General features: G+C 48.8%; 6 protein-coding genes across 6 annotated transcripts; 3 read left to right on the top strand and 3 right to left on the bottom strand.

The window, feature by feature from the left end:
• Window positions 1-632: 632 nt before the first annotated feature.
• On the top strand, window positions 633-1,038 carry F4807DRAFT_472915 (uncharacterized protein; the record flags this gene model as incomplete). The annotated part of the gene is made up of 2 exons (XM_048003053.1): window positions 633-791; window positions 844-1,038. The coding sequence occupies 2 exons, from the start codon at window positions 633-635 to the stop codon at window positions 1,036-1,038; spliced, it is 354 nt and encodes a 117-aa protein (XP_047856668.1).
• Window positions 1,039-3,474: 2,436 nt separating this feature from the next.
• On the bottom strand, window positions 3,475-4,488 carry F4807DRAFT_389212 (uncharacterized protein). Its single transcript, XM_047995881.1, has one exon. It carries the CDS (start codon window positions 4,320-4,322, stop codon window positions 3,786-3,788), a length of 537 nt encoding a protein of 178 aa, XP_047856667.1. The 5' UTR covers window positions 4,323-4,488; the 3' UTR covers window positions 3,475-3,785.
• Window positions 4,489-7,361: 2,873 nt separating this feature from the next.
• Window positions 7,362-8,478, bottom strand: F4807DRAFT_458349 (uncharacterized protein; the record flags this gene model as incomplete). Its single annotated transcript, XM_048001197.1, has 3 exons — window positions 7,362-7,570; window positions 7,617-7,962; window positions 8,035-8,478. The coding sequence occupies 3 exons, from the start codon at window positions 8,476-8,478 to the stop codon at window positions 7,362-7,364; spliced, it is 999 nt and encodes a 332-aa protein (XP_047856666.1).
• A 507-nt stretch (window positions 8,479-8,985) lies between these two features.
• F4807DRAFT_458348 (uncharacterized protein) lies at window positions 8,986-10,857 on the bottom strand (the record flags this gene model as incomplete). Its single annotated transcript, XM_048001196.1, has 2 exons — window positions 8,986-9,909; window positions 9,958-10,857. The coding sequence occupies 2 exons, from the start codon at window positions 10,855-10,857 to the stop codon at window positions 8,986-8,988; spliced, it is 1,824 nt and encodes a 607-aa protein (XP_047856665.1).
• A 5,995-nt stretch (window positions 10,858-16,852) lies between these two features.
• On the top strand, window positions 16,853-19,731 carry F4807DRAFT_417681 (FAD-binding domain-containing protein). The gene is made up of 5 exons (XM_047997262.1): window positions 16,853-17,688; window positions 17,749-17,965; window positions 18,027-18,412; window positions 18,470-18,846; window positions 18,948-19,731. Exons 1-5 carry the CDS (start codon window positions 17,401-17,403, stop codon window positions 19,207-19,209), a joined length of 1,530 nt encoding a protein of 509 aa, XP_047856664.1. The 5' UTR covers window positions 16,853-17,400; the 3' UTR covers window positions 19,210-19,731.
• Window positions 19,732-19,920: 189 nt separating this feature from the next.
• F4807DRAFT_458346 (uncharacterized protein) lies at window positions 19,921-20,634 on the top strand (the record flags this gene model as incomplete). Its single annotated transcript, XM_048001195.1, has 3 exons — window positions 19,921-19,974; window positions 20,056-20,285; window positions 20,343-20,634. The coding sequence occupies 3 exons, from the start codon at window positions 19,921-19,923 to the stop codon at window positions 20,632-20,634; spliced, it is 576 nt and encodes a 191-aa protein (XP_047856663.1).
• Window positions 20,635-22,006: the final 1,372 nt, after the last annotated feature.

Here is a 22,006-nt window from a genome sequence, read left to right as displayed (position 1 = left end):
TTCTAGATGGAAAACAATAGAAAATTAGTACTGAGACCTCAATCTCTTCATTGGGTACCTACCTGCATAGACACGACCACGTAGCAGTTATCTGCGGCATTTTCATCCAAATCCCCCTTTCTGCGCTTTGCACCCTCTGCATAACATACAAAGCCTCGTAAGATTAAGACGATTAGCTCGAACCATTCGAAATTAATAGTCGATGGACACAAAATAAGAATGAATTTGGATTGAATTATATGGATGTTAGGGTTAGAGTTATATGAGGAAGGCTGCCTAGGTGGTGTACGAAAATAGCATTCGACACCACAGCCCCCGCCGCCCGCTTCCTCGTCTTCGTCATCGTCGCCGCACGCCTAGGATAACAAGACCGCGGGCGAGAAGGCGGCTGAGCACTTGATAGCCGGAAGTGGACAGATGATCCTATCAACACGGTCGTACCCGAAACGCCCAAACGATGAATAGTCTACATTTCAAAATATTGAAAAGTACGCCGCCCAAAAACTATAAAAGATATACATCTGAATAGAGTCCATAAACAGTCTCTGTGTCTATCACAAACACTATAGTCATAGTTCACACTGCTAGTCTTTGAGTATGATGCCGTGCATGTTGATGTACGTTCGTACGTTATGCCTGACGTGCCTGAATGTGGTGTGCTAGGAAATTGTGAATCGCCAGCGCCGTTCGCGTGGCCCTTCTCGCGCTTCTTGTTTAGCACATTGCTGCCGCTACTACCGTCATCTGAGCTCGCTGCGGAACTAGGCGCTTACTTGCGCCATACAGCTATCGTGAGGAGAGTCGATATGCTGTGTAATACAGGTATATTTTATGTACTCATAGACCGATGCTACCGAGGCGATCAACCAAATCGCTCGTTTCCTCAATATTAAGCCCGCCTTCTTCGGCACGGCTAGACCAAAAGACCGACGTGCTGTGACCTCGCAGAGGGTTAGCATACGAAGATTATACCATGATCTTGAAGCAGATGGTGCGGGAGATCGGACTGGGAACGTACAAGAACCTTGCCACAGCTAAGATGATCGATTCAGTCTCTATGATTAACCTCATGGTGGTACATTGGGGTACACAAGATTTTCGCCGTACCCGTCACTGATAGAAGCAATGCCGTGCTCAACGTATTTGAAGCCGTCGATGTTATACCACGTATCAAAGGAGGTTTCTGGGACGAATTAAAGTCGACGGTAGATACCACCTTGAGGCTCGTAGTCTTGAGACTCTCACGATGCACAACATGACGCGCAAGCTGAACAAGATTCGTCAGCTTCCCCGAATCGGAACACTTAGGATGTAAGGTCCGAGGCCATGGTGTTGACATTGTCATTTGGAACCGGAGTCCAATTCTTGCCGCCTCTCTCCGGGAGATCCGTTGAGTGAGAAGTCGTCCTCGACGAGTATGCCCGTCATAGAGTGAGTGAGAGTAGCATGTAGGTGACGATCTCCCCTGCCGCATTCCTCGCAGACAACCCAGACAACTCTTTCGGATGGACTGCGCCCTCTTCGAATCCTTGTCTTTGCCGTGCCAGTGTTTTCCAATCTCTTGTGGAAAGAACTACTCTGGGAGCAACCATTTCTCCAGATAGAGGAGCGCTTCATCTATGCGAACGCTAAACCCGACGACTTCAGCAACAAAGAGTCTCTGGCAGCAACCTAATCAATGAGGGTGGGCAGCCTGGAACGAAACATATCCGCATGATGAAGAAGGAGCACGCGCAGTCGGAGAAGGCGTCAAATATGAACATGGTAATCTGATCTAAAGCTGGATCTTACGGCGCGGCGGGTAGATACAACAAATACGTTCTGTAACCTGGAAGATAGAGCTGTTGCAGACGTCTCAGGTCTGTTCGACATGCCGTTGTCTCGGGAATTCGTATTTGGAAAGGTGAATCTGCGAAATGCTCAATCACGTCTTGCGCAAACACGTACTTCGCGCCGGCCAGCCCCAGCTCCACGGATAGCGATAAAATTGGTACCTCGTCGTCGTCGAATGGTAAGGGCCTCAACAAGAATTTTGGGAAATATACATGGAACATCGTCTTGGCTGAGTGTCCGTTACGTTCTCTTCACATCAACTTCGCTGTTAAGTAGATCGTGGACACCAATCTGAGTTACAGGCAGTTGCTAGCCTACTGCGTGATTTGCTGCGCTGACTTCTAGATACTTGAAATCATACTCGAGGAGAGTAAGGGTTAGGGATAGGGTTAACTGCTACAATACCAGTTCCGACGACAAGCTTATCGAAGAGGTCATCGAGCCATGACAAATAGAACGTAGAATGTGATTAAGCTCCAGAAATACGACTACCATTTCAGCCAGACATGTGGCCTAAATTCTAGAACCGTCGAGGAGTTCTAGTTCATCGCATTGCATTATACCCCTTTTTTTAGCTAGCAGATTTCGAGAAAACGATCGTCTTTAATGATTCGCGTCTTCGAGCACCGCCGCCCTGACCTCAGGTGTCCTCTTGAACCGCTACGGAACTTAGCTACGAGTCATCCCTAAGGCCTACGTTCTATAGCCGCTCCCTCTCGTTATTTACAGAGTACTCTATTCGTTCTGTCTTCTTCCCTTTCCCCAGCCACCATTAGAGCTTCTCTTGAGAACCCCCTGGCTGATCGCTTAGCTCTGAGGTATCGTATAATCCGATGCCACAAATACCCTCTAAATATCTCATTGGCTATCCTACCTGCTACTCTTGCTTGCTCTGTGACGCGCCCAACCGCGCCTTGCGACGCGGATGAATTAGTTATGGTCTACACCATTAAAAGTGGGAGCTCCGTCGGTCAAGGCGAGGCCTATCGCGCCAGGGGACGCCTTCCGCTTTTCCCCAGGAATAAAATCTCCTTCATACTACATACAACTCCTTCATACCTACTACAACTCGGTATGTCGGAATCGACCGGTCCAGGACGCTGCCTCCCCTGGTGACAGGCCTTAGCATGGTTTGTATCAGTTACGAGAGAAGAAAGGAAAAAAGGTTAAGCTTGGTTTACTTTTCTTCTTTAAGCTTTCGAAGTTGAGTTCTAGTCTTTTTTGATTTCTTTCTTTTTTTCTCTGTTCGTTGAATACAAGGCTTGTATTACTAGTATGTATACTTGAAGTCATTATCTTTAGAATGAAGGTACTCGAATTAGACAGCATGGCATAGTTCTGGAAGACCATTCATCAGACACAAGGCGCGCTGCCATGCGCATAACTTCGCATTGGCGTTGAAGCGAATCAACAAGGAACTCTCAGACCTGGGCCGGTATGCCGATTTTTTCTCTTATCGTAACGGCCGGTTGTTTGGCGATGCATCTGTCTGTCTTGGCCGATAGTTCTCCTTGTATGTAATATTAGCAATTCTACCCATCCACCTAGTCTGTTGAGGTCTTTAGAGCCTTTCCTGTGAGCGGGCTGGCGGACAAGATGCGCAGGCGCACATCGGTGGCAATAGATCCGCAGCTCATCTTCGCCGGCTCCAAAACCGTGGTCGATGAAGGCTATAAAGAAGATTAAGATCCAGACCGAATAAGGTACGGAGGGAATGGAGTCCGACGCCCACTTCGACAATGACGAAGATGGCGCGTTGGGGATATTCGGTCTCTCATGACCTACACCACTTTAAGGATGCGCGTGATGACATAATGTGCATTAGACCAAAGAAGAGGAGGTTCAGCGTATCATGGAGACCAACATCTTCGGCCCTTAAAGCCTGATACGAGGCCCTGTCGATTCTGGAACGATCCCCTCGCTTCGCATTAGACCCTGATGGCGTAGCACGATCAATCTGCTCCAGCGTCGAGCACCACGAGTTGTCGGCCGATCAGCGACTCGTTGTTGGCGCCGTAGTGCAGGGTCGACGCGTTGGGTTCGAAACCCGCGATTAAGGGGTACGCCTGGGGCTTCGCGTTGGCGACAGTGCAGGCCGCGATGAAGACGGCCTCGAGCTCGCACTCGTTCTTGGAGGCGACTATCTTCTTAGCGACGATGCAGTGGGTGTTCGACGAGATGCCATTGGCCCTCTTGACCATGGCAATCTCGTACTCACCGGAGCTGACGAGCCTCCGCGGATCATCGGATAATTCAAATACGGCAGTGGGTTGGTGTGATTTTGCGTTTCTGAAGATTACTAGGAAAGGGACCACATAGAATTTATAAATAGTAAAGAAATTAAATGATGGAGTATTTGATAAATCAAAGTATAAACGCCTTCGCGTCCCTCTCGCCCGCGCCGCCGTTCGGCAATGGCTTATCCGGGCTTCCCGTATAGCGCGGGCGACACTGGGCTGTTGACGTTGACCCTGAGAACTAAGCTGCATTCCTTGTCGTTATTGACTCTGCGGGATGGACACCGAAACTCTAAACCTTGATATTAACACGATGTTTTCGCGCATAGAGCTCACAAGCACGTTCTTGACGGCCTAGACGTCTGATCCGTCGCTGCTGTAATGGGAGGTTTGATGGTAACGTGACGATGCTTGAGTGGCCGCTCTGCACGGCTCGCGGGTATGTCAGGAGTATCATGCCGATCACGACCGCGGCCGACCACAGCGCGTGGGGTATCTCTTTGGTTGGCATAAGACTACAGCTCCACCACGATCAGTAACTGTACTTCCAGCAACCCCTGAGTTCCACAAAATCTTACTTCTAATTAGTTAAACACTTCCGAAGATCACTATGAAAGCCTCAACACTCACAGGCTTTAAGGGCCTGCGCTATCGCTGATGTACAGTTACCGGTTTTGTGGAGACTGTAGTCTTATGCCAACCAAAGAGATATCATGGTCAGGGGGACGAAAACGGGCCTATCCGTCCAGTCGGCCATAGCATCGCTACTCACTGGGATACGGAAGACAGGTTTCTTCTGTACGGCAGAATCTGCAACGTGCCATGATTAGACAAGCCTAGTGTCCGTATCCATCCGCTCATCTCACCAACTCCTTTTCGGCTGGTCCGGTTACCTCGAGTATACTCGGCGCGTGTCTGCATTAAGAGGCTTTTATATGCAGGCCAGCAGTCTTGATGATTGAAAAATGGAAAATAAGTTTTGACCTTATTTCATTTTTCCGATCGGGGGCGCGGTTTTCGCGATCCCGACTTAGACCGCTGCGTATAGAGGCAGTGGTGTCGGGGCTGCGATCGGGACGATTTTGATCACACTTTTTCTATTCTTCTTACCCCGACTGCCCTTTCGTCTACCCCCTTTTACTTCAAATTAGTTAAATCTTCCATAAAAGTAGGAAGAAGGGTAGAGAAGTGAAAGGAGATGTATCGTCTTGTTCTGAGTCGGTTGAATCAAATCCGCATCGAAAGATGAAGATGGTGTTTACTTTGAGGGATTACTTATGGAGTGCCTAAGTACCTAAATAGAGGCTCATCGACGCAATCTCGTCATCAGGGGAAGCCGGTCACTTCGGCAGGCTCCTCTGGTATGCGTGGGGGGTTGCCAAAGCTTGGGTTGCCATTCTTCCGCGCAACGAAGACTTCTTTTGAACACGTCCCCTGAGGTGTCGGTGACGTGCGAATTGGCTGGTTGACGAGTGACAGACAGTATAGCGGGGTCCACGATCAGGATCCGTTCCAGGTATGATGGTGGCTGTACGTTAAGACTTCAAATACCAGCTGTGTGGATACAATGTCTTCTTCCTCAGCTGTCTGTTGACGTCGAGACTAGGCTCGTCGTTCGTCAATGCTGAAACTAGATTCGGGGGCTCTAAGTAGTGCGTTTCTTTGTGGATGCCAGTAATTTTATGGATTATACTCTCTAGCGATCCTCTCTTGTTCCCTAAGCGTATGCCGTTTAATGAGAAGTTACATTCTCCGGCGCAAGAAGCTCCCGCAGCGTTTAAGCCCTAGTAAACCATCTACTATTTCGAAAAGCATACTCCCAGTCCCTAGACTGCCTACCACACGAGTCTCTACCGCAACGTCCTCCAAATACACGTAGCATTGGGCTGCTTGATAATATACCATTCATACATGGAATTGATTTGGTGAGTCCGGAATTGTTCGACTTGTCAATACAGCAATTGTCTACCCAGAAGCACCGCAATTCGTCATTGATAGCTTGTGCGCCACGAAACTCGAGTTTGCGGTACCCAGCTTTACTTCTGCCACGGGCCCTTAGAGATGTCCCGATAATCAACTTCCTCACTGTTAGATCCCAAATATGAGAGAGGATGACGTAATTAGGAACGTTAGAGGGATGATAATTTCTTGTCATCACAAGTTCATGAGGCTGTTTGATAATATTAGGGAGATATCTCGATAGGTATGTGACACCCCCTTATATACGCGGTTTAGGATTACTTAGCACAATCTCTCATACGGAAATCCGTTGCAATCGCTTTATATGCCTCCAAAAGCTGATGGACCGATTCAATCTCAGCCTGGCCTTTCTTCGAACGCATGTAATCCGAATGTGATTCGAACCCCTTTGGACCCAAGACAACCCCCAACGACCCCGCTTCTCACAGTAAAGCCATGTTTATCCAATGTCTGGTTAGCTAGGCGCCATGCTCATAGATCTAGTCGCATGATCAACCACTAGTAGCTTCACGAAGTCATAGTTACGATCAATGAAACTAGGGGCCCAGGAAAACGTCGACCGAGGCTCCAACTTGAAATCCGACACTCGCTGTCAGCCTCTCCAAGGTTCTTTGAAGTCTGTCGTGAATAGGTGCAGGGATTTTCCCTGCGGTAGTCCTGTATTCAATAGTATAGTAAAACAAGCAGAGCATTATGATATCAAAAAAAGTGACCCATTTGCCAATGCTACTGTAAGGCACTATGACCTAAACTATCCTCTACTTTACCCTTGTAAGTACCTTATACAGTTATAGCGTCCAATGAGTAATGATCATGCAACTCAGGGAATAAATTGAGACACAGTATAAGTAATATAGTAAGGTTAGCACATGGGCCACTTTTCTGACTCCATTCTTGCCCCCTTTCTCTTCCCATCGACTGGCACCGTCTCATACGCGGAATAGACTAGACTCACAACTGACACGACCACCAGCTTGTATTATATGGAGGCGGTTGATTTCATCGAAATTAGCATCGGGGGGTTTTAGTGGTGGCGGTGGTAGTCTTGTGGACGCTCGCTGGGTTGCCCTTGGAGTTATACAAAAGCCCGGTGACTGTCTATGTCATCATGCCGACCCTGAAAAAGTCCCACAGGCTGCTGTAATCGGTGCAGATGCTCTTGATCATGCTCCATACCTCGACCAGGTTGCTCCTGGTGATCGGGTTTATCAGGTCCATCACCTATGGCCCCGACCGACTTGTGCTCCGGCCTCGACCCGTCCGCGATCTTTATGAAAGTTGCGTCCTAGGTGACGGGTCGTCGAACAGGTCCTACTGGATCGTGGTGATCACCTCATCCGGCTGGGTCTCGACCAGGCCCTTGGACATATCGATGGCAGCGCCCTTGAATATGCTGACGTCCGTCACCGCGCTAGTAATTGCCGACCCGGCGAATATGCCCGTGGTACCGCTCATGGGCGTCCTTGTGTGGTCCGCGGGTACCTCGCCCTGGCCACGCCCGAGCTCCTGCCCGTCATTATCTGCTCGTCGATATGTCCTTCATGGCCATCCGTAGTGCCTAGGTACATATCAACGGCGCCGAAGGCTGGATCGTGCCCTTGATCATCCCCGTATTCCCTTCTATCAGCGCGGGCTTCGCCGTGACGACCGCCGTGGCTTCCTCAAACTGGACGAACTCCTCCGGGAACCTGATCTTGACAGCCTTGTTCAATTCGATCATCTCTCCGTCGGTGACCGGCTCCTTCTCGACCATGGTCTCGAGCATTATGCACATCTTGACGATGGCCTTCTCCCTACTCTTGAACGATTCGACGATGTTCTCCAGCCTGTTTATTATGTTCTCCAAAACGATGACCTGCCGCAACCTAGATTTGCCGGTGGGTCGTCCATCTGCGTGAGGATGGAGTTCTTGCTGACGTAGAAGCTCTTATCGTTGATTTTGCCGGTGGCGGGTGTCCCGTTGTCGTCGTTGGTCACGACCGACCTCGAGTCGTTGCCCCTCGGGCATAGGCCTGGGCGTGTAGCCGGCAGGGATGGACCCCCTGTTGCTGAATAGGCTGTTGACCATTGGGGTGAACGTCTTTGTGAGATCTTCGAGTGTGTGATCCACGGGTGCTCTCGTCATCGACCCGATACTGGTCTCCTTTATGTACGAGTACAAGGTGTCCTTCGGGTAGACCTTCCACTCGTACCTCGTGCACGCGTCGACGTCCGTGGGCAGGCCCAGGACCGTGTGGATGTCCAGCTCCACCACTGTGATCATCGGTGGGATCGGGTGGACCGCCGGGTACTTGTTGATACTCGGGTATAAGATGGCAGCCAGGTTCTGCGCGCTGACGTAGCTCACCTTCGTGCTGGTCCCCTTGTACGAGCCAGAGGTGCTGCGCACCGAGTCAGAGACGAACGAGCCCATCGCCACGATCGACATCCTGAACCAGAACGAGTGGTGGCCGGATATTTATCCAGATAGAGGCTATTGTCGAAGTAGTCTGCATTTTATTAGGCATTGCCCTAGGTCAGAAATCTGGATTCATCATTAAGATAGGCTCAGGCGGCTTTTACATCAGGGACACACACGTCGAAGTTATTATCGTTGTTTTCGGTACAAAAGGGGCGGGGTGGTGACGAAAAGGGATAAGATGGCGGCAGACAGGATATAGGTACTTCCGATATGCAATTTACTGACTTTTTCAACGATAGCTTCAATTGCAGTTCAATCGAAATGCAGGTTGATTGCAGGTATCACCCCACGCATACACAAAGACGTCCAGACAATGAAATGACATCCGACCCTTTGCTTGCCCTTTTCTCATTCACATCCTTCTTGGTCAGAATTAATCTTCGTTGGTACTCTGTGTAAACAACAAACAGTCCATCCCCCTCGGCCGAGTGGCCCACGGTTGATACAGCTACACAAGCGCTTGCAACGAAGATACTACTTGGAAGCAAAAGTGTCGCATTCGTAAGGATCTTTAGAGGACGACAGATCAGTTACTTGGTAGGATTCGCCGCTCTTGGAATCTATCAGTTCCCAGGGCTTGCCTGCTTCGAGTATTTTCTTTGGGAATATGAGAGCATAATAAGTAGCCTTGAGACCGCGAGGAGTCACGAGGGCGTCGGAGGCGCCGGTGGATAACATAGATCCGCCGGAACTTCCGCTATGGGCAGTCATGAAAGAGATTGGCAGCCACCGAAATCCGGGGATCTGTATTTTATCACCTGTCAAAAACAGAACATTGCTTGGTATTTTCCCCAGCTCCTTGATAAGACGCGTCATTCGATGCTCCGGATTCAGATCGACGAGGATAGAAGGCTGGACGCCCAACAAACTTGCTATTGCCAAGGTTTCGTCCGCCGGGCGATTCGTAGTTCTCCATCGAAGCGACCGGGCAACGTCACCGATGGTGTATATCCTATGATCTGCCATCTTGGTTAAACGAAATAGTTCGCCCGCCAAATCGGTCAAGTATGGGTATAGTAGTATGTCGCTGATTGATGGAATTAGACTGCGCAACGGGATTCGTGCATCAGAAAAGACCAGAAGGAGGACCTTGGACAGCACAGCTTCCTGTAATGTCCAGAGTCGTTGCATCCAACCTGAAGTGAGAACGCGAAGAATCTTTTTACCCTTATATTGTGTTGAATCGCACAGCTGTATAGTTCTATCCAGTACCAGCACGGCCTTAGCTTGGCTATATGTCTGAGCCATCATGCTGATAGCCTTTTTGCGGATGGTATCGTCACCGGGAACGCATAGCGAGTCGATCCAGAACGGAGTTCCGGGCTCGATTAGCTTGGAGAGTCGTCTAATCTGGCAGATTGGCAGCCCGTCTTCTGTTGTGCTGCCGAGCCCGTCCGCCTAAATATGCGAGATGGCGATATATTGTGTGTCGCTGCCCTTGCTCACGCTCAACCTGTAGCGGCTTCCACCTTCCACTGGGTTTAGATTAACAACTGGCACGTGGCCCGCGACTAGTAGGCTTTTGACCTCGGCTAGGTTGATGGAGACATTATGACACGTATTTTGGAGTCGGCCTAGTAAGGATAGGCAAGCGGGTGAGGTGTGGTGAGGGGTGTATGTTTTAACATCCACGATATACCTGGCACATGATTGCGACGAGCACCCGCGATGGTCACTATCATCTCTCGTTGGCCCGCACGATACGGCGTGCTCCAATGATGAGACCGATACGGTGCCGATGAGATAGTTGACCACGGAGGGGCACCACCCCTGAGCGATCATGTCCTCCTGTAGCAAGGTTCTGTAGGGAGGAATCCAAATCATTGTCCATGAGAAGCCCTCTCGAGGCACCTCCTTCGGAAATGCCATCTTCGCATTTACCAACGCTTCGCCAATGATGGCGATAAGGCAGACTGTGGAAGGCGCATTCTCTCCGAGAGGCTCGAAAATTACGAACTTTTGTTTCACCAGCTCGGTTAAGAGAAGATTGGCTTGTTTAAGTGTGCGATGAACCCTTTCGAACCAGGCTTTGCGGTCGCCTTTACATTCCCGGATCCGTTGAATCCAGTCCTTAATTATTTCACCCAAGCCATCCGTACTGATGATACGGCCGCCAGACGCGATGTTTCTCGTCAACGTACCCTCGGGGATTTGTTTCTCAACTGCGGCTTCCAAAAAGCCGAAGGTGAGTAGGCTTTGCAATCCGGCAGCATCACGAACACACGTATCAAGCTGACTGTTATCTAGATTTCGAATGTCGAGATATTGATTGAAAGGGACAACATCGTAGCCATCATGAGGGAACCCTAGCCAGACCGAAGGTTTGAACAGACGAGAATGCATCATGGTAAAAAATATTCGCCTTGCATCGCTTACGCCCAAGATTGACCATTCGTTAAGTCAGTGAGTTAATTTTAAAGATTCTAGCATGATACTGTTAACAGATGTGATACGTTAAAAAATTAAAATCTCCGATACGCCAGAGCTTTGAGGATGGTTGCGCGACCATATTTCTGCCTAGCACTCAGGTCTTAACGAGATGAGTTTTGAATTGACACAGGTTTGAAGGTATCCGACTCCTTAAGAAGGTAACTTTTCATATAGAAAGCAATCTTACGGAAGGGTTTAATATTTATATACCTACGAAAGGATTTTATCTCAAAAAAGGGAATGGAAAAGGGGGTGTGCTTGTACTGGTAGGTTAGGCTGAGGCGGAGTTAAAGGGGCTTAGCGCGGGATCTGTTTTTTTACGGGAAAGGATTTAACGTCGTTATTACTTCTAGGGAAAAGGAGTTTGAAGTGGACGAAGCGATCAAGATTCAATATCTCAAAAGTATACGCGTTTATTTTTAAGACAAAAAAAGATTCGTTTGATGTGTATCGCCTCAAGCTAGTCCTACTGAACTAGAAAAGAGAAGCCGGATCAACACGTATAGGTATCGATTTGAAGATACTCACCCAAATTCATCCCTTTCAAAGTGGGCTTGGGTCGACGTCCGACTTCTCTGGGTTTTCAAATCATCCGGGTCGCAATGGGCGGGTCGTTCACCGCGACAATCACCGCTGCCCTGGGGACCTAAAGGCAAGACTAGCATGATTACTGTCGTAACAAACAATTATTGGAGGATGGGTGGTGTCAGTGAGGCACACCGTCTCTTGCAAAGTTTCGATATCTTCGCCGCTGTTTATTATGTAGACCGTCCGTACACATACAAGCATCATAACTAACCTATTGATTCGAGATGTATGGCCTACCAGGTGGACGAGCAGTCTTATAGGACCCTTCATGTGGAAGACAACTGCACCGATGAGTTATATCTGTCCAGCCGAATATTGATAGGTGCTTTTTCGAAAAAGAAATGGCCCTAAGCATAAACATACCTATGAAATGGCCTGCAGCTTTCGGTTGGTGGTGGGAGAGGATTCAACTATACTATTAGCCACGTCTGTAAGTTCTGAACCTCGGCATCACGTAGATTTCGGAGCTTCTTGATAAAGGTCTCAGGGGCCGATGGTCTAGGTAACCCTTCTGACAAACCACTCCTAGACTACCAAATTTGTCGTCTATATAACCTAACAGGTACTTTCGTGGTGCCTTCATCCTCAATGAGAGCAACCCTGAGGCAACCATGGATGGATATTCTCTGTATACCAGTAATTCCGAAGTTGAACCAGTGTCGAGAGGCAACGAAACTAGTACTAGCACGGACTTACACCGAAGCGATGGCTGTGCTTGTGGTTGATAGAGAACTATGTCGTTTCGAGTCTAGAAAGGCACCCTTCCTTGAGCTTTGCATCAGAATGTTATGCAACGGGTAGCTTAAGCGACTCCGGGAGTTCCAAGCTTCACTCGCGATTGATATTCGAGGATCCAGTGTACTGCACTTCCTGATGGCAAATGGGCTGGCATATTGGAATCGCCTATCCCGATACTTTCAGGATGAGCCTTATCTTGAAGTGTCTTCACCCCCGAAACTATCTCCAACTTTAGGCTCGACTAAGATACAAAGCTGACCTGTTGTACGAGATACATCTGCGACGTTTATAGAAGGCCGGATACCTTCGGTGCATGCAGTTAGCAATCCCTCTCTCGAAGAAATTCCAGAAAGTCATACGGGCCGTACAGAACCGGTGGACGACCAAACAGGAAGACGAACCTGTCTGCTTAGCATCGCTCTTAGGGCCTGACCTCAAGTAATCTTTGAATGCGAAAGGTATCGATAATCGCATGGTAGAGTTCTATAAAATGTTACGCGAGTTCCCAACGGCAATTTACTTCTCAGGATTATAGATCCAGATTTCTTAGCCTAGAACCTCATAATTCCACCCTATCGATGGGCTCTCCTTGCTGCTGTTGGGGCTGCCCATGGAGACCACGAATGCGCTTTCGACAATGCGGTTTAAGGGTTCATCGTTACCACCACTCAGACTTTATAAATACGATGGGCTTCATATTACCCATTCAACGTCCTGGGGTCTTGTTCGATGACCCGGAGCCCACTTCTATTGTCCACCAATCCACGTTCTTCGATACAACTAAAGATAACTCGTACTCACTTTCTCTCGCTTTATCGAATTATCCCCCAGGTTAATCGGCTCTCTACGACGTTGCGCGTCGATTTCCAAACTCATATATGTTCTGACGTTGTGATCGCGAGTGTCGTGTAGTAGACCGCCATTGAACACGGAGTACTTTTACGTGACAATTATTGGACACACACAACTCAGTCAATACCCATTAGCCGAGTTTCTGACATTAGCTAAGGTGCGGCAGCCGGATGTCTGCATAGAGCATCCACCGGAAAGGAGAAACTGTAGTGTATCATTTAGGCTATGATTTAGAACGGTGTTATGCCTCTGGAAAATAGATGGCAATCCCTAAGACCAACATGGTTGAACTGGTTCATCTAACAGCAAAATTGGATATTTTGCAGCAGGGTTAGAATATTCACTGTGAGGACAAGATAAGTACCTAATTATACTGGGTTGTTATTAACCAGTCCCAATAATAACCGATATTACCCCTAAATGTTTATCCGCGATATATAACCAGTTCGTATAGACCGAGAATATTAATAATGAACAATGAAAGAGTTTCACTGAAAGTCTTCTACTGACTTACTTCCCCGAGCTCTACCGACGACAAAGGCATTGGCTTACACTCCTTCCAACATGGTGCTGCTTGATAAATTACTCTTTATTATTTCCAATGTCTGATCTTATATATCACGTCTCTCAACATCCTCAGGGGTCAAGCTCACGATTAGAATGGCCACGAATATTGATATCTCGCCGGAGAAAGGGGCGAGCTGATTCCATTCTTGCTACCGACAACCTTTTGTCATACTCCAGCCCGCATTCCGCACCGACATATACGTAGGCGTTTAAACAGCCATTGTCCATGGTACAATGGTGTCATGGTGTTAGAAATCGCACGTCAGTCTCTAGACCTGTGATTACGTTATTTGACTGTCCACGATGAGGGGCAGAGGCGAAATAGCCCGCCAGGAACTATCCAGCGGTGGCGATCTTCCACCTGAAGCCATTCAGATTATGACATTGGACATGTCATCCAACGACTCCGTCACTAGGTACCTTTGAGGATCTGGCAAGGGCTTTGAGAACCTCGATGCAGCTGTCCTTAACGCTAATGTGTATATGGCATCGTGGTCTTTCGGCTCGGCTCGCTACGAAGAATGCGTACAAATAAATTACGTATCTAACGTTCTCGCGATTTTATTATTACCCATTATCAATGAGAAGAGGACCGGTGTCAAAGGCGGGATTAAGAAAAGGGAAACAACGACGCTGTATGGGAGGAGCTCTAAACTCTCGCCTAAGCCTTACCGTATAGACATGAGAAAAGCCCTATATCTATTCTGCTCGAGGTTGCTACTAACAGGTTGCCCCGGGACCTTCCGCGATCTTCCACGGTCTCTCGAGGGCCGAACTCCGTCCTACTGTACCCATAGCTACTAGTCCCACCAATAGACTCAATGTCTGGCAACCGGAACCGGCCCTAGCGTAATCTTCCTTAAATCATTTGACATGACCTCCTAGTCTCTCTAGAATACCGGAGATCTTTGTCACGCAGAGCTCTAGCTACCCTCCTCTAAAAGGATACTCCGGACGCCTTATGGATCAGCTAGTACGCGCTAATGTGCATGACCTTCATAGTATGCACGTCACTTAGACTTAGACGCTCATCATAGGATACCGGAACTGCTATGCGACAACGAAACTTCTCGGGCGATTGTTCCTGGCGGAGCTAGCGAAGCGTGTCTTCGTTGGTAGCGTGTCGGATCTTGCTCGTGAGACTTACAACATTGCCCGTTCCGTCGTCGCTAGCCAACTATTCTTGCTCGGCAGGGCATACCCTGCTAGGGTCGAAGCAAGGGTGCACGTCGTTGGTGCTCTGGGTGAGCAGAAGCAAGGGCTGTCGAGGACGTGTTGGTCTGGCCGCAAGTAGGGCCCGCTAAGCTTCGATTCTAGGCCCGAGACTGGTGTAAATGCCTCAGTGTGGTGCCAGTCGTATACAAACTTGAAGGCTTTTATTGCAAAGCGACGCTACGACACTGGATAAGCTTTCTTCCGCTGATGCTAGGGATATCATAAACGAGATGTGAAGAACCTAGCACCTAGGTACGTAGAATATTCCTGAAGGCGTTTAGTTTACTAGTCAGAATTGGTATCATATTGCATTTCTGCTAAGGTCGTGACCACGCCACCGAACTTTGGAGTTACACTTAATCTCCGGAGATTGTGGTGGCTGCTAGGAGCTATACGGACGGAAGGATTACGCGGCACAGCGGAAGAAATACTGACTTCTCCGACGTGCAATACCTACATCAACAACGCATCATGCACATAGGTAATATATTCATCCACGTCTCTGAGACTGTAGATGGCATATTCTTGTCGGAAAGGTAGACGATCGCGCGCCGGGTCATCCCGTACTATGGGGCCGCTTCCCTCGAGGCATGGTCTCGCCTAGGTTGCAATGCATTAATAGCGTAAGCTGGTGAGGAATCATTACGGCACGAGACGAGATCGTCCTTCGGAGGCGTTGTTAGTATGATGGCGGTCGTTCGGTCATTCACGAAAACGAAATGTACCTTGTCGTATGGTAGAGGAATCCCTTTCATTAATATATTGCGTGGCTGGCAGCTGTGGCTTTCTTCACACCCGCTGCGAGCCACGGATTCTCCGCCCGAGTCTTGTACGCTTTCGCCAAGCGATGCGGCACTCTGCGAGCGCCTGTACGACGATAACGATAATTTCGTCGCGAGAGAAACCTGCTACGCCGATAATAAGCCTATCCGGGCTGCACTCTCTGGTGCGCCACTGGTCCGCCACTGTTCCGCTGCTATAAGGTGCTGTAAGGCACACCTATCATCTTAGATCGTCATGTCTCGGTACCTTCCGCCACCGCCTAGTCGCAGCTCGAATAGGCACATTCGCTGATGACAATTTGAATGTCTACTTTGAAATCAAGCAGGACACGTTCACCGTTGTCTAAATGATATGAACTCCGCTTACGAAAGACGACGCGATTCTCAGAATATCTCCCGGCACCCGACGAGATCTCAATGTCAAAATTGGGCCCGGCCATGATGTCAGGCATGGCGTCGCGAGAATGACTTGCGCAGCGCGGTGGGGTATCTCCGGGATTGCCAATAGTAGAATATCGAACCCTCCATCAGCGAACTAGTGACGCGATCTTCATAACACCCTCGTTTTGAGTGCCCGTGTGGGTTCTGGGGACGATCTAATACGTTGTCGGGTCCTCTAGCTGGAGAACTATTGTTGGGGTAAGGCACACAACACGAACCCGCGCGAGGCGATTACCACGGCAAGGGGGAGCCGGCGCGAAGTTTGCCGGAATGGTGGCGTTAGGAGCTTGCTCAGCTCGGCTGTATCCTGTAGGTATTCTGTGTAACGAGACTGCCACCCGATCCTTCGTCGTCTTATTCATAGGTACCAAAACGAAGAATGCCGTAAAAAGTCCATGACGATAATGTGTTCCAGTCGCAGATATGGACGTGGTTATCGGAATAATCTTCGTGTAAACAATCGTTCCTATATGAAAGTCTTAGCGAATTCTTGTTTATGGAACTTTTATGTACGACGAAGAAACAATAACGCATATATATTTACGAGAGCGAAAATCCTTAACCTTAAACTCTCGTAAGACTAGAATTCTCCATAAGATCTGTAACTATACTGGCGATAACTTGGTGGAGTTGTCCCGTTCGATCGGTAAGCGCTGAGGCTCTCAAGGCGCTGCGCGGTGATCCTCGCAGGGGTCGTGCGAAGTCTGGTACCCGGCTAACTAGAATTAGACAGGTGCTAGTGGTCCTTAGGGGCCGTAGTCTGCGCCGGTTTAAGGGATACGGTTAATTATATCCTTTAATATATAGTAGCTCCTTCGTCAGCTTACATCTCTCTTACCCGGCCGTATGGTACGCCGCGCTCGACATAGTATCGCTTCTATGCTCCTTATTGTCGCGTGATGGTTGGGATCACGGTCGTTTAAAACGACTCGTTTTTCCTTCAGCTGGAGGAGCTTTGCAGATTCGTAAGAAACCCCCCTTTGTGACATAGCAAGTTCTATCTATAAATTATCGACACAACGAAAGCGATTCAAGTCACGTACATAGCTCAGGACTACGGAGAAGTCCAGCTGGGGCTGCGCTGATCTATCGACCGTAGTCTTGCATTCGGCATCGTTCCTCAGCGGTGGCTTGGGGTGTTGCGAGTTCTAAGTGCCTACCCAGATATATAATAGCTTGCAACCGCTTGTCTGGATCGTCTATTCTTCTTTAGAAGTATCATAGACCAAATTCTGCGATAGTCGTTCAAGCTTCCTAAGCTGCATACCCATTCGACATGCTTTGCAACATGCGCTTGAGCGGGAATCTTCCTGCCTTAACTCCTGCCGCGTGGGTTACGCTGCTCTGGCTTTCTTTCTGGTCTTGCGTAACGGATGCTTCCCGCATATATCCTCGAGTCGATATTAGGCCTATCTTGACTAGCCAGAATTGGTCGTCTAAAACGATCATATCGTATCCCGGCTCTTCGCAGTTCTTCAACGCTACGGAGCGTTGGACTACGTTTAGTGCCCCGACTTATAGCGCGGCCATTAGTCCGGGCACGGAAGATGACCTCGTAAAAGTTGTACGTCGATGAGGATTTGGGTTGACTTCGAAGAACTACCGATAACTAACAGAATATCAGGTGAAACTGGCGACATCGCGCAAGATCCCGTTTCTCGCCACTGGAGGACGTCACGGATATTCCACTACTTTCGGAGAACTTCACGATGGTCTAGCTATCGACCTGAGCCACTTCGATTCGATCAAGCTGGACAAATCTGCTGAAACGATCACCGTTGGGCCCGGGGTTACTGTAGGCCAGATCTTCGACCCCTTATATAACGCCGGCTTTGACCTTCGTGAGTTTGACCCTTCAACTCGGGCATGTCGATACTCTTTAAAGATTCTAACTAGAAACAGAAACCGGCAGTGCTCCTTGTCCAAGCTTAATCGGCGTTTCGCTTGGCGGTGGTATCGGTCAATACCAGGGAGTCTACGGTCTAATCGCAGATGCGCTGGTTTCCGCGCGCATGGTCACCGCCAGCGGGGATATCATTGATGTGTCGGCTAATTCGCACCCTGATCTCTTCTGGGCTATTCGCGGAGCGGGAACGAATTTCGGCATCGTTACGTCGGCTACTTATAAAGTTCACCCGCTGACCGACAGTGGAGATGTTTTCGTCGCCGAGTTCCTCATTTCGGCGCAACAAATCTCTAAATACTTCGAGACAATGGAGTCGATGAATCCTCTACCCGCAAAACTATCATCGATGATGCTTATCGATTTTAACAGTACCACGAACAAGGTATGTTTACCGGAAGATCTGTATTCGAAGTTGTCGCGATGCTGATGCTAGCTCTAGACGCAAGGTCAGGTGCATTGGGCGTACAAGGGCCACGAAGACGAAGGTCGTAAAGCCCTAGCACCGATCTTTAACCTCAATCTCGAACCCACTCAGATCAAAGTCTTCAAGTGGAATAAACTTATAGGTGGTCTGTTCGGAGGCGTCAACGATCTCGCCTGCCAAGGCAACGTAACTCGTAACTTATACAACTGGAACATGAAGAACTACTCGACGTCCACGTACTACGCCTCGTTTGGAAAGATGGACAAGTTCTTCGCAAAATACCCTGGCGCGCGCGGAAGCATCCTCCAGTTTGAGTTTTTCCCGAACGAAGCCATGGCGGCTGTGCCTGCGAGCGAGACTGCGTTCCCCTGGAGAGATACGACTACATACATGTTAGAATCCCCTCCCCCAGAAGTTTGGTTTTCAATTTCATTGTTACGATAAGTATTCATTCATTAGATCAAAGAAGGCTAACTCGATCGCGGTCTGACAGAAACTTCAACATGTTGTGGGATGACGGAGACAGTGTCACGGAAAACGCCGCAATTGCGCTTGGGCTTGAGCTCCGCAGCGAGTTCGTCGCCGTGTCAGGATATCCAGAACTCACGGTATTTGTCAACTATGCCCACGGCGATGAGAAGGTGGAGCAGATTTATGGAAAGGACAAATTGCCCCGCCTGGCAAGTTTAAAGAAAACCTGGGATCCGAACCAGGTCTTCAGTTATAACCATGGATTGCCCACTCAGTATCCATGAAGGAAAAAAGGTTACCGGGATTTTTTTCACTTCAATTAGACGGCTGCAGCGGAATGTAGAATATGGTTGCTTTTGGTGTTAGACTGTATAACTACCTACTTAGACATATTTCTTTCGTACCTATAACAAAAGTTTCGGATCAATTTTCAAATACTTGCTTATCTCTTTGGTTGGCATAAGGCTACAATTTCCACCAAACCAATAAGTTTGCATTGGCGATAGCGCAGGTCTGTTGAACCTGCGAGCGTTGAGGCTCTTACTACGTACAGTGATCGTCAGAGGGGTCTAACCAATCACGAAGTAGAAGTAAGCTTTTGTGCATGTCAGTGGTGCTGTGGCAGCGTGGAGCTCAGGGGCTACTGGCACTAGTGTAATTATAGTGGAGTGTGGCCTCATGCCAACCAAAGGGATGGATTCAAGTAAGATTCTGGGCATTGGCATCCGTCATCTGGCCAAATTTCAGTTAAAACACCGAGCAATATAGCACTGCATTAATAGTGAATAGCTTAAGTATCACAGAGTCTGTGGGTGTCAGATCTCTAGCATAGCGAACGATATGATTTATCAAGACAAAAGGGGCGTTGTTGCCACGGAACGCCTCAAGATATGCCCACACTCAACTAAGCTAATCGCTTCTAGGATAGATTACCTAATTGCCCTGTGATATTGATTGTAGACATAGGCATCAATTATTGCCTCTTAGTGGAGACAATGCAGGAGGCTGTTTCTTATTTGATGCAAGGGTTGAAAGACATGGGCTTCGACGTGAGATGCCGGAAGTGTCAAGACACAGGACTAAGCCCGTATTTGGTATCTATCACATGCTAATTGAGAATCTGTCGAAAGATTGACTTGTTGTACGTCAGCGGATATGTTCCCGGTTTCCGGGTTAGATCCACTTCCCGACGGCTAGGGCCGCAGGATGAGAAGCAGATGTGGCTGTCCATTAGTCGAATCGGAGTGATGGACATATTATTTTTCCAGTGGCTGTTGGAACTAGAGGGGAAGGTCGGAATGCATTTGGAAGAGCTCGTGGATATTGAGGTCGAAGTAGTGTGTCTCAACCCTAAAGAAATGTAAGCCATGAGCAGGTACGTCGACACGCACGAGACGACAGCCTTTCACTTTTCTAGAGCAATGATAGCCATCAGTTGTGATGTTAAGTGTGTCAAAGTCGATGACAGCGCTTTTACTCCTGCGTCCCGCCGTTTCAAAACGGCGGCGAGTGCAGTCTGGATGCGTGCTCGAGATACTGGACAGAGAATTTCACTGCGGCGGCACCGCGCCGTGCGCACCTGGCTAGGGGGATCTATTTCAATCCGTGACGGTCCTGACGGCTTAGACATGGCCACAACCACCTTGGTCCAGAATATGGGCTACATGATCTACATCACCGTCGCTGGTGGATCAAGCGTGACTACTTGAACAATGAATCAGGTATCCCGCCGTCGCACATCTTCAACTCCCGCGACTCGCTTTTCGTCTAGAAGGTGATGCGGGTCACGTGGGGTCGCGGCGTCAATGTTATCGTCGATTCACTCGTCGGTGACTTGATATATGAAGGCTAGCGCTGTATAACAGATCTGAGGTACTTCGTCGAAATTGCGAGCGTGAGCTGACCGGCGCTGGTAAACCGGACGTGAATATATTTCTTCGATCTGTCCGAGCTTTTCTGCGCCCCCGGGTCAGTATCCCGGTAAGACTTAGCCCAATACATGGAAGCTTACCTACCTACGTAAAGCGTTTCTACAACGGGAACGATGAATATTGGCATTTATCGCCACAGGCCGCACCGGCTACATATATTGGCACGTTCTGTGCTAACGAAACCTATCTCCTTCGTGGAAGTTTGGAGGGTCTAAGACAAAATGTCAGTCGATAAGGTGACATGGGAAGCCCACCACTTCGTCTTCCTGGGTCGTTCTAGGGCCGACAATCCTAACGCGCAACAACTTGCCTCTCAGGTCGAGGCTACCGTCACGGCACCCAATATGTGGTGGTCTTTTCTCCATGGGAGCCGACGTAACAGACGCAATTGACTTGCGTGGCTGCGAGACAACGCACCGGTCCTGCCATCCAGGCAGCCACGGGACCCTGCGAAGCCCAATTCACCCGTATGCTTAAACGGAGTTTGGGATCCGGATATTGATCATGACAGAACGAGCCCGACTATTTTCTTCTCGCATAGTCAGTCCCGGAAATTGTACATACAACAACGGGAAGCAACTACAGCGCATCGAATTGCTTCCTCAGTGCCTGTTCACGCCGGTGTCGGTTGCGCGGTCAACTTTGCGTCTCAGTTGGCCTGGGCATAATATTGGGAATAGACTGGAGGTAGAAACACTATCAGGTACTTCGAAAGGGGATTCAACTGTTCAATGAGGAAGAGCTCCTTCAGATGGTCGACTTGGCATTAGTCCTCGAAGCAGCTTGCAGCCCTAAGAATCAAATTACGATGCACTCTTTTATTTCTTATATCCTTTTTATTCCCCAAAACGATTAGCTGGAATGGCTTCCTACTTCGGGCGTCTCCACTTTAAAGGTAGCCAATTTTTCCCGACTTGGCCCGCCTAGCGGACGCGATGAAGATACAACAGAATGGTATGAGTTAATAAGCAGACCAACGTACAACCCCGAAGAAGGACATGGATGCTCTTCTACCCGCCGACACTCGCTCTAATTTTGAATCGCTCAAAAGACGGCGATAACATCTGTCGCATCCAAAGCTACTTACCTGCGAATTAAAGCCGACTCGATGCATCGCCTCCAACAGAGCATACATGTCTCTTTCATCTAA

Source organism: Annulohypoxylon truncatum (assembly GCF_022578515.1).
Source record: "Annulohypoxylon truncatum strain CBS 140777 unplaced genomic scaffold F4807scaffold_8, whole genome shotgun sequence".
Lineage (NCBI taxonomy): Eukaryota > Fungi > Ascomycota > Sordariomycetes > Xylariales > Hypoxylaceae > Annulohypoxylon > Annulohypoxylon truncatum.
The sequence above is the reverse complement of the archived record's forward strand: the minus strand, read 5'-3'. Positions and strand labels throughout refer to the sequence as shown.

What these genes read in the sequence shown, in the direction of transcription:
- F4807DRAFT_389212 (XM_047995881.1), bottom strand. Translation starts at nt 4,322, where the DNA reads ATGCAGCTTAGTTCTCAGGGTCAACGTCAACAGCCCAGTGTCGCCCGC.
- F4807DRAFT_417681 (XM_047997262.1), top strand. Translation starts at nt 17,401, where the DNA reads ATGCTTTGCAACATGCGCTTGAGCGGGAATCTTCCTGCCTTAACTCCT. An exon ending in TAACGCCGGCTTTGACCTTC is followed by an intron (nt 17,966 to 18,026) that starts GTGAGTTTGACC and finishes AACTAGAAACAG; the next exon opens with AAACCGGCAGTGCTCCTTGT. An exon ending in TTAACAGTACCACGAACAAG is followed by an intron (nt 18,413 to 18,469) that starts GTATGTTTACCG and finishes TGCTAGCTCTAG; the next exon opens with ACGCAAGGTCAGGTGCATTG.